General features: G+C 48.5%; 1 protein-coding gene across 2 annotated transcripts in view; it reads left to right on the top strand.

Annotated features, from left to right (window-relative positions):
• GRID1 (glutamate ionotropic receptor delta type subunit 1) overlaps positions 1-8,701 on the top strand; it is a 705,186-nt gene extending 696,485 nt beyond the window's left edge. The window contains exon 16 of one of the 2 annotated variants that reach the window (XM_046026168.1): positions 8,205-8,701. In XM_046026168.1, the coding sequence (XP_045882124.1) occupies positions 8,205-8,633 (429 nt within the window). In that variant the 3' untranslated portion in view covers positions 8,634-8,701. The remainder of the gene's footprint in view (positions 1-8,204) is intronic. The other variant, XM_046026169.1, reaches the window with a different exon arrangement.
• Positions 8,702-16,833: the final 8,132 nt, after the last annotated feature.

Raw genomic sequence — 16,833 nt, 5'->3', positions numbered from 1 at the left:
AGACAGAGACAGAGAGAGAGACAGAAGGACAAGTATTTGGATCGATTGTTGGAGAGACATAGAAGGCAGAGGTGAAAGAGAAAAACACAGAGAAAAGACCAGGAAACCAAAGAATGACCTAGCTACGAGGAACAGCTCTCTTCTTGCCAGTAAAGCATCCTACCTTCTCTCTGGCTTCTACATAAGCCCAGGACCTTAGGCACAAGAGAAGAGGATGAAGTACATTGGTCCTACCTAGAAAACGTGGAAATTCTGCCCCTGCCACCAACCTGCTTCCAGGTAGGAACGAGGACCAACGAAGAGGCAGGTTAAAAAGCATAGTAGCTGCCTTTCTTTCTGCCGGCTCCTTCTGGTAGAAGAAGGAAATATCCCCCTTTTCTTGTTTTTGTGGGTTTCTGATTTTCAAATGAAATTTCTCCCTCCTCTTTTTCCTTTCATAAATATGCCTATAGGGGCACAGCCCATGTCCTCAGGGCGTTCACCATCACGGGGCAGATGTGTCAAGCAGAGAGGTTGACCAAAGCAGTCTTCATTGGTCAGGACCATTCTCAAGTGAGCAGAAGGTACCATGTATGTACTGAGGTGCACCCAGCCCAGCCTTGGCATGGCGGGGACTTAGGAGACTTAGTCCAGTCCCAGCCTTGGCATGGCGGGGGTACTGGTTAGTGAAGTGTTCTTGGGGGCTTGGAGCTGTTAGAAGTCAATGTTAAAGGGTTGGTAGAGATCATAGAGCTGGAGGTGAGATCGGAAGTTTAGGCAAGGTGAACAGCATTGAGGTAAATAGTCCTAAGTGGCCTCCCGTCCCCCGGCCCCCACTTGGAGCTCTGGGGACTGGAGGGTCAGCAACAGCAAGGGGAAGTGAGTGGAGAAGGCTGGACCAGGGAGCAGGGGCTTTCTCTTGACGGATCTGAGTGCGAGGCCAAGTGATTGGGACCTCATCACAGAAACCAGGAAGGCAACACAACACAATATTAGAAGCATATCTTTCACAAATAATAATGATCCTTAATCCAGAACCACTTTGTGGTACTGGTTACCTGTGTTTTATGGAGCAGCGTTTGCAGTTAGGTGAGAGTGTCTGGTTAGTCTTAGAATGCTTCATTCTGAGGCCTTGGCCATATTTCTTAAGAGCCAGAAAGCTGTCTTTGGGTGTAGTTCTAGTTGTGTTTAATGGCTTGTGTTGAGATGCCTGATTCAGACTTTAGACACCTACTTGAGGAAGAATAGTAATGTGCGCTCAACCCCTTAATATTCATGTGGATTGGGGCTCATATTTTTTCTAAGGAATCAGACTATTATGTAGTTACCCAGTGCAGGTGACTGCGGCAGACTCTGTGCTTGCTGTAAAGAGCCACCCTCTAGATTTATGGGGGAAGTGGAGCCATTGCTCGGAGAATAAAATATTCATGAAATAAAGATGAGAACCGCACAAATGGGAGATGACATGAAGAGTGAGGGATGAATCATCTGTCACAGGGCTGGGAGCTTGGAATGCTCATACTGCCTGCCTCGCCTGCCCTCCCCCAGGCCCTGCTTCCATCGCAGACGGGAGCTGACCGAGGCCCGGGTGGTCGGGCACCATGGCAGGTGGCTGCACTCGTGGGAGATTTGTTTCAAGGGGCTCTCCCTCTGGCTGCACGCCCTTCTCTGCCTCCACTCCTCTGACGCTTCTTCAACTCCACGTAGAGAATTTTCTCTCCTGTACCTTTTCCCTCTTCCTTTATGCCAGCCTCACAGCATTGCCCTGAGGTTCAACAAACAGAGGTGTGCAAAGTGCCAGAAACAGCACCCGCCCACGGGCCGTTGGTGAATGGCAGCCCGGGGGCTCCTCCCTCCCAAGGACCTTGTGATGGGCAGTCATGGGCACAGGGGAAGACAAGTCACATCGTGTGGCACCTTGTCTGTGCTGGGAAAGCTACATATTATCTTCTTACCTGTCCTGATTCTCTTCAAGAACATTGGAGGAAGTCATCCTTCGCCCTGGAGAAAGAGGAGGCAGAAGTTACAGGGACAGAACTGGAATAAAAGGATGTGTCTGCCCCTGCGAGGGGGGGGGGGTATGTGCAGGAGCAGGGGTTCTTACCTAACATCTTCAGGATGATTTGGCACATGAAAGGTGTAAGCTGGGCTTCTTCTTGAGCCAGGACCCTGGCTCCTAGCTAGGTGTTGACATCTTCTGAACCCCAGTTTCTCTCTTTTGCTGAAAACCAAGCCTGGCCCAATGGCTACACTGCCGATATCAGACCTCTTAGCACGAGGGGGAGAAGAGTGAGTGTATGTTGCTGCCCTTATTCCAGGGCCTCCCAGCAGGAAGGCTGTGAGTGCTTATCATACACCAATGTGGACCTCACAACCTGTTCAGACATCACTCCCCTCTATCTGATCTCCCCTGCTCACCTCCACGGGCTGTCCCCCTGCCCCACCACCGCCATGCATATGCACTCAGGCTGGCTGCGATTCCAAGTTGTTATGAATGGTTTACCTGCCTGTGCCTGGTCAGAGTCTGCTGGCGCTTCTCCACCTCTGCATTCCCATCACTTAGTCCAGTCCCTGCAACAGCGGAGCCTCTCATTACGAGGTGACGGATCTAACTGAAGTATGGAGTACCTTCTATATGCCAGGGACCGAGATGGATGCTTTACCAAGAACATTAGCTCATTTGGTAGTAGGAGCTCAAAAGTGTTTATCAAATGAATGAACCAGTCTGGGCTCCTATAAAGAAAACGTTATTAATGTTAAATTGTTGTGTAATCATTGCAGCTGGATCAATGGCTTTCAGTTCTGGCTGCACATCAGAGGTGATTAATCCTAGAGCTTTTTAGAAATATAGATGCTTGGGCTCCATTCCCCAAAGGGTAGGGTTGGGTGGATCTGGACAACCATAATTTCTAAAAGCCCCATGCCTGCTTCTGATATCCTGCCAAGGGTGAAAACCACGGGTCTACACCATCCTTCCAAAGGGAAATTGGGAACATGTAGCCTGCACAGTGGGAGAGAGCCCAGGTTTGGGAGCAGGGTAGATTGGACTCTGATCCTTATACTCCACTTACCATGCAGTTGTGTGACCTTGAACAGATCTCGTCACCCCTGCATCAGTTCACCCCTTTGTACACCTGCTGCTACCACCTCTGATGGAAGGTGTCCAATAGCTCTCTCTTCTTTTCACCTTCCCATGTGAAATGTGTGAGTGAGCCTAATGGAAGACTTTCTCGTGATGCTCTGAAAACTGCCCGTCATCTCTTGAGACCACTTCATTAGCTGTTGAACTTCTTTGCTCTTACCCAGCCACTAGTTTCAGACTCCAGCCTAGGCCTTTGGGGCTGGCAAGTCTTTGGAGCAATTCTTTTTTTTTTTTTTTTAAGATTTTATTTATTTATCTGAGAGAGAGAGAGAGAGATAGCAAGAGAGAGAGCACAAGCAGGGAGGAGAGGGAGAAGCAAGCTCCCTGTAGAGCAGGGAGCCCCATGTAGGACTCGACCCCATGACCCCATAATCATGACCCCAGCTGAAGGCAGACACTTAACCTAAAGAGCCACCTAGGTGCCCTGGAGTAATTCTTAAGAAGCTCATACAGATGGTATTTCTTCCAGCTGTTGGGTCTCATTTACAACCGGGGTGGTCTCAGTGGTAACAGAAGGATACCTCTACAACCATCCCAGTCAGGTGTGAAGTCCCTCATCCCATTTTTGTTTCATCCCAACTTAAAGTAAAAGCCGTTGGACACTAAACAAAGTCTGTTCTAACAAGTCCCACGTGTAACTGGCTGTTACATAGATGATAGTTTAGTTAATTACCGTTTTCCAGTACACTGAATTATTTCCACATTGGTGAACAGCGGCTCAATTACAGAACTTTATCTCTCTGCAAGACAATGCCTGGGAGAGGATCCCCAGTCACCTCTGTTGGTGCATCTGTCATCATGTTTAATATGAGGGGAGAAATGCAGAATTCAGCTGATTCAGGGATAAATGCAGTCTGTAAATTTTATGTCATATTCAGGGATGTTTGACTAGGTCAGTTACCTACAGTAAATTAATGAAGACAGCAGCAAGTTTCCATGCAGTTGAACACCAAAACCTCGAGATAATGAGGATGTAAACTGATGTAGTTCACATAAAAAAGTCCATTATTTGAATTTGCATAACATAATAGAATGTCCCATTTTGTCTAAAATATCGATAATTATTCAAATCAGTCGCCTCTTTCCTTGAGTGGGTGGATTATTTCCGCCTCCTCGTTCCTTGGCCAGGGGCCACTGGAAATGACTTCATGTATGCTAAATCTGTGGCCCTGGGTGACCCAAGATTATGCTTCCAGGCTTTACCACCCAAGGTGGTTTTCTCCACCTTGCACTTGGACTAGACAGCGGCGGAGGAAGCAGGCAGCCAAGGGATGTCGTGGCTGACTCAGAGCCAGATTGCCTGTGTTTTCATGGGGGCACGAGGCATTTTCTTTAGTTCTCCTCATTTTGCTGTCCAGATAAACAATCACATATGGGCAGCTCACGATGGCACCTTGTTCCTCCAGAGTTTGTTTGTGTTGGATCTACTGGCAGTAATCGAATTTGAATAGAGTGAGGTTCCTCTGGGGCAGAGAGGGTGAATTACTTGACTGCATTTGGGGCGGAAATGTTTCCCTGGGAAGTCTGTTCAGTTGGTATGGACATTTTCTCTGGGTCCTGACCTGGAGAGGTTACGGGCTCATGACTGACCTCAGCTGGAAGTCGATCCCCACAGCACAGCTTTATAGTTCTTCTTGAAGTTTTTTAATCTGTCCTACTTAACTTGAGGCGTGAGAAAAATTATTTAGATTTAGGAAACTATTCAAGCTCTTTCCTCCAAAAATACTGATTTGGGGGTTAGTTGGGCTGTTTCCACACCTACACTCTGGGCTTGCTTTTATTCTAAATGCTTTGGTATTACCAGACCAAGTCCTCACAGCTGTGATTATCATGCTAGATTGGTACCTATACCCAACCACTTTGAGAATCCTACTCTCCGAACCTTTTCTCCCTCATACTTCTCTGGTGAATGACTGCATCTCAGAGACCTCTTTTGCTCACATTTTTCTTCAGAAGATTTTGGGTGGTTGGTCTTCTCCCAAAGCTCTCCTTCTGTTTTGTGTCTGTGGCATTAGGTAGAGAGGGCTCCTTTCACTCGGTCTCCACTCTTGACTCTTGTGCCCTTCTTGGGCAGGAAGTTCCCCCTTTCTCTTTCTCTAGACCCCAGAAAAATGGGGAGCACCTCCTGAACACTTTTCTGATAAAAAGGATCATGCGCTTTCTTCTCACCACCAGAGTGAACAGGGCTGGGGCCAAGATGCTTGCCTTCCCCTCCAAATTAGTCCACTCCTAAACTTGACTTCTTTCCATCCCCAAAAGGATCCTTAAAGCCCTGGAAAGAAAATCGAAAGGAAGAAAAGATGAGATTATGTAACTAAGCAGTTCTCCTCATGATCCCAAGTCCAGTGGCTATTGGTTTTCCTTCAGTAGAAACTGAAGGCACTGCCAACAGCGACACTCAGCTCCTCCAACCTTCTACAAGCTTTGCTGTCTGCGAAGAGAAGGGAGGATTATATAAGTAAACCCCAGAAGTGTCTGAAATTCTCTCTCAAATTCCCCAGCTTCCAGGATCTCTGATACTTTTCTTTCATCCTTCCCATACTTTGAAATGAAAATAACCAATAGATATGGAGATTTACCATCATAGTCATGGCACAGACTTCGGCCAATGCAAATGAAAGTGCTGTATCAGCAGTTTTTCTGGAGCAGATAGCAACCATGAGAAGACTGGAGAAGCAGGATGGGTGGGGGGCAGGGGTCAGGCTTGTCTACAGAGCTGGGAGACAAGCTATATGATGGTCATGGAGCAGAAATTTTGTTGAAGTATTCCTACTGTATTGGAAGGATAATCAACTCTTTTCTGTCTCTTTTTATCTCTTTGTTCAGGATTCAGATTCAGTCCTATTGTCCTTGCTTGGTCATGGTCCTGCATCTTAGCTACAGGTGGGGCAGGGCACCTGCCAAACTGTTATCTGGTGAGGAAGAAGTAATTCCCCAAAACACACAAACCATGGTCTTCTTAGGAAGAGATAATTGATCCATGGTGGCCTAAAACAACAAGGGGCTAATATAGCAGTTTAGAAAACCATTAAAAAATAGATTCATATGCAAGAATAAAAACCAATAGATAAAACACAGAGAAAAAGGCAAGGTTGCACAGACCTGGATCGATATGCTGTAAGGTAGTTGAGAGAACTTGAATTTGGCATCTTGTCTTTTTTACAAACTTTAAAGAGTCTGTGAAAGACAGCCCATGCATCACATTTAATTAGGCTGAGTAAAGGTCTGGTCCCCTCCAGCCACTTTTTCCAGTGTCACCCACGACACTTGCTACCCCGAGGTGTCCTCAACTTGAAGCTGGTTTCCCAGCATCAGTGAGCTGAGCTCTGCTTGTGGGGCTTCAGATCCCTGGAATGTTAGTTCTGCCCATGGGGCCCGGCCAGCAATTTCTGATGTTTCCATCTGGGACACAGTGTCAAGCCCCATGGTATCTTCCATCCTGAAATCAGTTGGCTTTCTTATTCTCAGCTTTGCTGTTGGCCTGGGATGAGTTCTTTACTCTCTTGTGGGGGTTGTTAGTTTTCTTATTCCGGGAACGGTTCTGGGAAAGATGGCAGGTGTCCCACAGAAGCCAACCTCTGTCTATCAGTCATGAACTTGGCAAAGGTGTGGAGAGAGCAGTGGCCCTGCCTTCACCACACCAGGAGGCATTGGGAATAAGGAGCAAAGTGCAGAAGCAATTTCCTTGCTCGAGGAAGGCTGGGTTGAGACTTCATGGGGGTTAACCACCCACGAGAGAAGGGTGTTCACGCCAGCTACTCAGGGTGGCCTCTTCCTGGGGAAAATCTCCCACCAGCCTCCTAGGAGCTCAGAGCAGCCACTGGAATGGCCCTTAAATGTGTATGGTTCCTTCTTTTGCCTTTTGAAAAAGCATTCAGGGCTTCTCCATTGTGTGGTATTTCTAACCAAGCTACAAGACAGGTTCCTACCAAATGGATGCTACCATTAGACAGCCCACAGTGTTCTGTCTCAGACCGGAGTTTTGACATGGCATTTCTCTAGCAGTCTGACTTCAGAGAAGCATAGCAATATCTATGCACTTGCCTACCATGTTGGCATTCATGCCATCTGAAAATAGGAGTGAAACTTTGAGCACTTCATCGAGGAACTGGTGTGGCTTCTCTGTGGACACCCGGTCTCATGCCCCACCTCTTTGGGCGAACTGAACAGCTAGAGTACATCTTCTTTGTCTTTTAGGAGCCTCCAAGTAGTTTGGTCTCCTTGATTTATTTTAATGTTGTAGAAAAAACATCAGGTTTTTGAAAAGAATGATATTTGTTAAGCACACAAAAACCATTTCCTTGCTACCATTTACCATATGGAGAAAGAGTCAAGTGTGAGGGTCACCATCTTGGCGGTCTCAACCCTCTTGATACTAGGAAAGTCACCCGAACCCTGAGAAGTCCCCTTCCTCACCATCTCCTCCATCTTCCTCATCCAGGAACCAGCCCCATGAGCCTTGGAGGCAGGGGCGTGCCTGCTTGCTGGCATCTCTGGACATTGTGCACAGAGAGAACGGATTTTCAGGGGCAGCCAGGGCTTCACTGTCTACTCCAGGCTTCCCAGGCTGCCCCTCACAGGGTTGTGATTCCAGGGAGACCACTGATCTTCCCGAACCCAGGCTTCCTCTTGTGGGTGATGGGATGATCACACAAGGCTTTCTGAGCATTGTGAACTCTATGGCAAATACATGGGGCCCACCAGGGGCTCGAGGATTAGTTCCCTTTATTCCCACGGGAACTCCTTTATTCTCCTTCTGTCTCTGCTGGTTCGTCAAGGCATCTTCTCACAGGGTTGCCTCTGGGTATGACAGGGGTTCTAAGCAGAGTGAGGAGGGGAGGCACGCATTGCCAAGGCCTGCTTGCTGGGTCTATGCTACCCAGGGCCAGTATCCTAGGCTACTGGTTCCCCAGAAAACAGAGAGCCGGCCATCCAGGTGAAGGGGGTGGGAGGATTGGGGGGATGCCCACCCAGTGTCCGCAGGCTGAAAAGGCCTGGGGTCTCCAGGCCTCCCAGATTTGGTGGAAAGCCCACTGTGGCTCATCTCAGGGCTCAGCCTGACCTTCCTGTGCTTTCCCTCCAGGACAAAGAAGTGAATTTGGAGCAGGTTCACCGGCGCATGAACAGCCTCATGGATGAAGACATTGCCCACAAGCAGATTTCCCCAGCGTCCATTGAGCTTTCCGCCCTGGAGATGGGAGGCCTGGCTCCAAGCCAGGCCTTGGAGCCCACGCGAGAGTACCAGAACACGCAGCTCTCCGTCAGCACTTTTTTACCCGAGCAAAGCAGCCACGGCACCAGCCGGACACTGTCGTCAGGGCCAGGCAGCAGCCTGCCACTGGCCCTGAGCAGCTCCGCCACCATGCCGTCCATGCAGTGCAAACACAGGTCGCCCAACGGGGGGCTGTTCCGCCAGAGCCCAGTCAAGACCCCCATCCCCATGTCCTTCCAGCCTGTGCCGGGAGGCGTCCTTCCAGAGGCCTTGGACACCTCCCACGGCACCTCCATCTGACCGCGCCGCCCGCCCCGCCGCCTGTCCACCCACCCACCCGACCAGCAGAGCTTTTTAATACAGGAAAACCACAACACAAACCACACACACTCACGCACACACACACACACAGAGACTCTTTCATTTTTCTTGTACATACGTGTAAATAATGACAGAATGGAGTGGGGTAAAAGTGTATTTTGAATATTCCCAATTTTCGAAGTCAGTAAAAAAAAAAAAACACAAAAACTGTATGAATGACTTTGTAAATTTTGTTCTATATGAATAAAAAGGCAAATTACTTGTGATCATTCTGAAGTGCCAAAGAAGCCCCCTATTCCTGGGCCTTTCTGAAGGCAGGAGGGGGTGATCAGATAAGGAGCCCCTTCCTGCTGGGGGAGAGGGGAAGATGAGCAGCTATTCCCTTTAGAGGAGCCCCAAATGCTGCTTGTTCCCATGTCCCATGGTTTCCTGCCACGTTCCTCTGCTCCTGACCCTTTGTTCCTCTTTAATCCTCTTGGGTAGACCAACAGTGAGCCAGCATTGGCATGACCCCAGGCCACTGTGCTATAGGGTGATCAGCTGTTCCTGTCAGCCTGGAACTTAGGAGGATCCTGGGACAGGGGACAGTAGGTGACTTACCACATGACACCATGTGCTGTGGCCCAAGAGAAGCACCCCCCAGTGAGGTGACCGTCTCTGAGAGCTTTACTGCTGACATACAGAGGGGTCATAGTATTGGCCTTGTTTTTTACTTTCTTTCCTCAATTAGAAGAATCAACAAGTGATAGAATATGGAAAAAGGCAGACAGGCCCCATCATTGGCTCTGGAGGCTTGGCAGAGGTGGGCTTGTCCTTGTCCATGGGTATAGAGAAAGGCTAGGTGTGGTGTGAGGGCCAGGTGAGGTGGTGAGACGTGAGGCCAGGGAGAGGGAGGATATCCCCTTGGGTTTGCGACCTGTAGTTTCAGGTCAAAGGATTCTGTTGGAGAAGTGGAGGGAGGCACCCTGGTGAGCAGACCAGTGATCTAGGTGATGGTGAGTGCTGGGCATAGATCAAAGGGACCATGTTTGTTCAGATAGGAAGGAGCCTTGGCTCCTAGAGAAGGAGCAGCATAACTTGGTGTGATGTGAAGACAAGTAACTCATCCCCCAGGGAAGCAGCCCCAAAAGTAAGAGGGTGTCTTCAGGTCTAAAATCCTGCAAGCAGTCTGCCAAATGGCCAGAACCCAGTCCTCCCCACCTGCCTTGCCCCCTTCTCCAGACCAGAAGCCCTCAAGCAGTGAGCCAGCCCATAGCAGGGGTCCCTCTGGCTGGGAGCATCACATGGTCTCTGAGATTCCCAGAACTATCCCTGAATTGGCCAACCTGCTGGGAAGCTCTGTTCCTTGAGGCCAGAACAACCAGAGAGCCACGCCCCCCCACTCCGTCTTTCCTGGGGTAATTACACTGTAGAACCAGACAGAGAACTATTAGAAGCAGAGCAGTTCCCGGTAATCCGGTAATTAGAGCTGTGTCACTTCAGTTCTTCTGAAGACAAAGGTGATTCTGTTCTCCTAACCTGCCAGGGTGGTGAACACAGCCCATATCGGGGGCCCAGAGGACTGGGCTCCCTGCCCCTCACCCCCTCTCTGGGTTAGACGGTAATCAGGGAGCTGAGAGCCCATCTGTGGTCATGGAGAAATACAAAGACTATTGACTGCATCTCTTTTAGCCTTGTAGAGTTGGTCCAGAGTTGTGTTTAGGAGAGTGATAACTAGCCCCGGATTGATTTCTCTCCTGAAGTCCTGACTGACATGATTGAGCAGAAAGGAACGGCTGCATCACATAGCTAAAAGCACCCCGGGGAGAAGAGTGTTTATAATTATGTTATTTATCTCTGGATACTGAGAATGGCCTGATATTAGCGCTACCAAGGCGATCCATTGACATTTCTCCAATGAGAGTGTGGAGAGCCAGGAGCCGGGCGCATGCGCACAGCGAAGCCTGGGTGGGCGGCGGTTTCCCCGAGGGAAGGCAGGCTTCGTTTTCTTTCCATCAGCACTTTGGGGGCCTTGCCCTGGATGGTCAGTTTTTCATATATATCTATTTTTTTAATCAAATTCTGGTCTCACTGCCTTATCTCACTCCCAAGTCTGTTTTGTGCTGAGAATGATCTGTCTTCTGGGGTACACCATGGATGTCTTCTTGGATAGCTTTGCTTAGAATGGGTGTGAGGGACAGTAGAGTGAGGGCAGGTGTGTGTGCGTGCGTGTCCGTGCGTGTGTGTGTGCGTGTGCGTGTGTGCGCCTGTGAGAAAGAGAGCACACACATCTTTGAGGAAAAGGTATTCTGCTTATATTAAAAAAAAAAAAACCCTTAACATCTTATGGTGTTATTCTTCACCATGTTTATGTTATTTTTAAAATTTCCTACCCTTGGCATGAGGGGAAATGATTGATATTCAAGTAAGTTCTCCAGAAAAAAAAAAAATTCCCAACTCGGATTTCTGTGTCAGCTCAGAATGTATCTTTTTTTCATGCTTTGCTCTTTGGATTTATAACTCTGTTTAGACTATTCCATACATTTTAGGTATATTTTGTGCCTTCAGACACTGCAAATAATAATCAGCATTTGGATTAAAGTTGTTTAATAATAAAACTTGACTTTGCTCCCTACCCTCTTCTTCTCTGGGATGAGGAAATGCTATCTGCTTGTTCCCAGCATGCTGTGGTCATGAGCTGAGTTCTGTCCCATTGGCATGGGTGGTCATAAGGGAAATTTCTCTGACCAAGTGGATGTCAGATAGGCCTGGGGTGTGGAGGCACACTCTCCTTATCTGGTCTATGTCCAGAGTCCCCCATATCAACCAGGGGGCAATGTGAGGGACAGACTGAGAAGCAACTCTAATTTTCAGTGAATCTAACAATTTCCTGTATAACATGAGTTACTAGAAAGCTGATAGGAGAGAATACGGCATGGAGAAGTGTTCCCCTGGCCTCGTGGAGTGAAGAACCTCTTAAGTGTCAGTTGGCTTTGTTTCTTCTCATCCCTACACACACTCTGACCACAGATAAGTTGTTTCTCTGTAGCCTCAGGGCTAAGGGGCTGTCATTCTTTGGGGAGTCACAGCTTGGCTTTTCAGTATCAGACCCTCAGAGGCTCTGTGGTTATCATTCTTCGATGAATATCCATCTGCCTGGAATCACCAGCCTGGGCCCTGGACCCCCAGATTCATATGCTCCCCAGCCCCACCTTGTGCATCACAAGGTTCTCCTCTGACTTCTAGGCCTTCCAGGGAGAAATGACTCTACTGTCAGCCTTGGGTCAAAGAGGAGTTTGGTTTTCACTATCAAGATCTCAACTTCTAAGAACTGAGAGGAGAGCGTCTGGTCCTGGTTCTTGTGGTCCCACACCAACAAGAGGCATCTCCAGTGCTGAGTACAAACTCTAAAGGCTAGGAGGCCGGGAAGCAGAGAGCCAGCAGACGTTCCCACGTTATCTGAATAGACAGAGCTGGGTAGAACTCCCAAAGGCTACATTTTCTTAAGGAACTGCCCAGTTCCTAAATTCTAAATCTTCCCAAATCTTGCCAAGGTGGAACTAATTCCATACTTAATCTTGTCTTCTCAAGCACTGAGAGAAGAACAAAGACACAAAGGAAGACAAGATCACTGAGTCTGAAGGCCACGATGGCATGGAAGGGAGAGTTGGTACCTCTGGCTCATGTCTTCTCCTTCAATAATCAGAGAGATGAAGAAAGTCTGGTAGATAATGTGGGGGCCCTGTGTGAACTATGCTTCTGAGACAAAGGGGTTATTTACTCATGGGCCTCTGTCTGCCTGCATTTTCAGTTCCCTTTCTTGAAGAACTCACCTTCCACTCCCGTAGGTACATGCTCATGAATTAGCACCTGTCTCAGCAAAAGCCTTGTTTTGTGCTCCTGGCTTCGGCAACAAAAGATAGATAAAGGCTCCAAGAATTCTTCACTGACCTTTCCTTGCTAGAGACACAATAAAAGAGAGAACATTTCTGTTCCTGATGTAACATTTCTCATATCTAAAACATTATTTTATTTCACCCCATTAGTTGCTTTTAATAAATGAAATCAGTTTGATTCTTATTATGCTCACCCTTCATACCAGGAAACTTCAAACAGGTAACAATTTTCTATGTTAATATCTTTAATTATTGTCTTTTCCCCTGCTGCATGGTATGTAGTCAGAGAGGTTAGTTATAAGAAAAGTGCACAAATTGCAAATAGATCAGGTAAAAACTCCTACAAAAGAGGAAGGGAAAATTATCAGTGATATCAGTCAGACCCTCCCTACAGCTTTCATTCTTTCACCTCGAACTTGACTTTGGGTACTGAACTCCAGGGAGAGGAGAGGTTCTCTCCACAGAAAGAAAAACTCCTGCTATGGAAATTCACAGTGACCAAAGGCTAGGATCTGGGAGAGGGGGCGCCAGGGTGAGCGAGCAAACATGTCTCAAGGAGGGTCAGCTGCTGGCAGATTCAAGCATACAGTTGCCAGGGCAACCAGGTGTCCAAACTCAGAGGAAAACAAAATATTCACCAACAATAAGACTTCTCAAACCCACAAAGTAAGTATACCCAAGCACATGTACGCCTGTACATTGCTCACATGCAGACACTGGGGTCCCTCCCTGCACACTCATTAGTTCAATCACAGGCATATAAAGTTCTGGAAAGCATGCAGCCACACACTTGGGCAATGCAAGCAGAGGAAGTCCCGCTGGCCAGACATGGAAAAAGAATCCAGGGGAAGAAAGAGGCTGTTTCAAAGCTGCCCTTCCCAGTGCATAATCTCATAGCAACAGTCAGCCAAGTGATGCGGTGCCATCAGCTGCTGTGGAAGGTCATGTGTCTCCCGCAAAGTGGCCTCTCTCTGGCCAGTGTGTGCACCATGAGCCACCCTCTGCCACCAAACACTGGCTCTGAAATCCTCCCGATTTTCCACTCAAATCCCCAAATATGCCAAGAAGTCTCGAGTATTCCCCAAGGCATCATAATGTTTTCTAAATTAGAACACCCATTATCATATTCATATCAGCAGCTGTTTATTGATCAAGGATAATGGTGCAGGGATTGTATTACACCCTTTACATCCCTCTCTCATCCTCAGACCAGCCCTGCGAGGAAGAACGTATGATCCTAAACGTATAGGAAGGAAAAATGAGACTCACAAAGGCACGGTCCCCAAGCTGGTAAGTGATAGTGCTGGGATTCACACCTCCCCATCTGCCTGCCTCTGTAGTGCGTGTTCCTGTCAGAGCTGCTGGTTCTCCTGGGTCAGGAGCATGGCCGGCCCCAGCCGCCCAGCACGTGCTGGCCTTCTCTGCCCCTCAGCGAAGGCCACCAGCACTGCCACCTTCCCTGGCCTCCATGTCTGCTACGTCCTCTCCGGCGGCCTTGGGGCATGCTGGTGAGTATCTGGTTTTGCACCCCCGCATCGGCTGTGGCTAGCCTGGGCTGGCAGGGTCATTCTTCACCACAGCACCCGGACCAGGCACCTGCTCCCCAGCGATCGCCCTCAGCCAGGCAGGACATCCAGGTCTGTGAGGTTCACTCAAGACGGCAAGATGGACTGCTTCTCCTGGGGGTCTCTCTTCCCCTCGTCTCTCCCCAGAGCCTCTCCTTCTGCCAACAATAAACTGTGCATCAGGCCAAGGGAAGCTCTGGGGCTGACGAGTACCCTAAAGGACTTCAGGATTCTCCCTCAGAGCAGGAATGCCTGCCCTGAAGTCCTTGGGTAGATCTCAGAGGTATTTGAGAACCTCCTAAAATTACTTGCCAAGGGGGGCCTGGGTTGGTTTAGTTGGTTAAGCATCGGACTCTTGGTTTCTGCTCAGGTCATGATCTCAGGGTCATGAGATGGAGCCCTGTATAGGGCTCTGGGATCAGCGGGGAATCTGCTTGAGATTCCTTTCGCTTCTCTCTCTGCCCCCACCACCTGCTTGCGGGCACACACTCACTCTCTCTCTCTCAAATAAATAAATAAAATCTTTAAAACTGCTTGTCATATTGCTGAGTATATAGTATGTATTTTTTCCAGAACAGGGAAATCTTCTGATATATTCCCATGTAGGAATATATAGGAATAAAATCCCATATTTTCCAATATATTCTTTTTTTTTTAAAGATTTTATTTATTTATTTGACAGAGAGAGAGATCACAAGTAGGCAGAGAGACAGGCAGAGAGAGAGGAGGAAGCAGGCTCCCCGCGGAGCAGAGAGTCCGACGCGGGGCTCGATCCCAGGACCCTGAGATCATGACCCGAGCCGAAGGCAGCGGCTTAATCCACTGAGCCACACAGGCGCCCCTCCAACATATTCTTAAAATTCTCAGGGCACCAGGGTGGCTCAGTGTGTTAAAGCCTCTGCCTTTGGCTCAGGTCATGACCTCAGGATCCTGGGATGGAGCCCCGCTCAGCGGGGAGCCTGCTTCCCTTCCTCTCTCTCTGCCTGCCTCTCTGCCTACTTGTGATCTCTGTCAAATAAATAAATAAAATCTTAAAAAAAAAAACAAATAAACAAAACTCTCTTGTAAGCACTCTAAGCCAGTGCCTCGAAGAGCTGGGAGTCAGGCCACTTTGTCTCATTCTGTCAATGCCAGTATTTAGGTGCACTCCTGTTTCAGTGCTTATCTGGGGGAGGCAGTAATTAAAGAACAGTAGCCAGAGAAGGGAGCATGGGAAATGCTTTGCAAGTGAGCCCCCCGCCCTAGAAGCAGGGAAGTCCCACCGACAGGGCACTAGGGAAGCTGCAGGGTGCAGGGGAAATGGGCCAATGCTGATGTCTTAGCGTGCAGAAAGGTAGCCCTGACGAGGCAAGGGATACTGAAACTTGGCCAGGTCTGGGCTGGAGCCCTACTTCGGGCATGTTTTGGCCGGGGTACCGTGAGCTCATTGTTTTTTTACTTTTTCGAATTTCACTGCTTCAATCGGATATTGATGATAGTAAACTCTATCTCTGTCTTTTTTGAGAATCTCATAACTAATAACGATAACAAAAGCTGGAAGGGCTCGAGTGTTTACCATGTGCCAGAGCTTTCCCTGTAGCATGACATTTGCTCCTACTATTCCTGTCCACAGTAGCTGATGAGGACGACGAGACTCAGGTAAGTGTAATGACGTGCTTCTGTGGTGGAGAAGGGATAGGATGTCGAGGAAGTCTGCACAGAGCCCGAGCTTCACCTTGTGACCTGGTATCAACACCTTTCTTTGCAAGCATTAGTGCGGTGCCAATGTCCTCTGCACTTGCTTTGTTCTCTTGGGTCTGGCTCCTGGGGTGGCAGGCTCAGGAGGAAGGGATTGGTGTCTCCTAGACCCCAAGTTAGACAAACACCGAGTGTCAATAAAATAAGTGAAACTTGGTTTATATTTTGGTTCTGATTTTCTAGCTGTGTGACCTCGAATTTGAAATGAGGAGCAGGTGCTATCTGTGATCCATAGAGTGAAGTTTGCCCAGTTTATAAGCTCCTCTCTTCTTACATCTGAGCCTCTTGTGAAACCTACACAGATCCCAAAGGCCAGCACTGGCTCCTGACAAGCAAGGCTATGCTTACTTACCTTTGCTTTGTGGAGGTCAAATTACTTTCTTCTGCATGCGGGTAGAGTCAAATGTATAGTCTTGTGCTCATACAATAGGTGCAAACTGGGGATGAGACAGATCTTGCTTAAAATCTGTTTTTTTTTTTAAGATTTTATTTTATTTATGAGAGAGAGAGAGAGAGAAAGCATGAGCAAGGGGGAGGCAGAGGGAGAAGCAGGTTTCCTGCTGAGAAGAGAGCCTGATACTGGGCTCGATCCCAGGAGCTGAAGGCAGATGCGTAACCAACTGAGCCAAACGGGCGCTCCTAAAATCTGATTTTTTGTCACTCACCAGACGGGTATCCACAGTCCCACCGTGATCATTTCCAAACCTCCACTGTGTCCCCTCACCCACAGGTGAGTCTTGCATCCTGAGCCATGGTGAGAATCCATGCTGATGCAGGAAAGGGGCCTGTGCAAATATCCTCTCGCCCACGGCAGCTCTGGGCATGATCAGCATACCTACAGCACCGCATGTTTCGGCGGGAACCGCAAGGCTCTATTAACCTTCCATGTCCTCCGAAGTGTTCACGTCCTTCCAGCTTGGGCAGGAGGTGGAATTACCTGCCTGGGCAGAGAGAAACAGTGTTTGCACTTCTACCCTTAGCACGTGGATGTTGGCCGAGTGC

This window comes from Meles meles, chromosome 13, assembly GCF_922984935.1.
Source record: "Meles meles chromosome 13, mMelMel3.1 paternal haplotype, whole genome shotgun sequence".
NCBI lineage: Eukaryota > Metazoa > Chordata > Mammalia > Carnivora > Mustelidae > Meles > Meles meles.
Note: the sequence above shows the minus strand (reverse complement) of the source record. Positions and strands in the feature narration are given on the sequence as shown.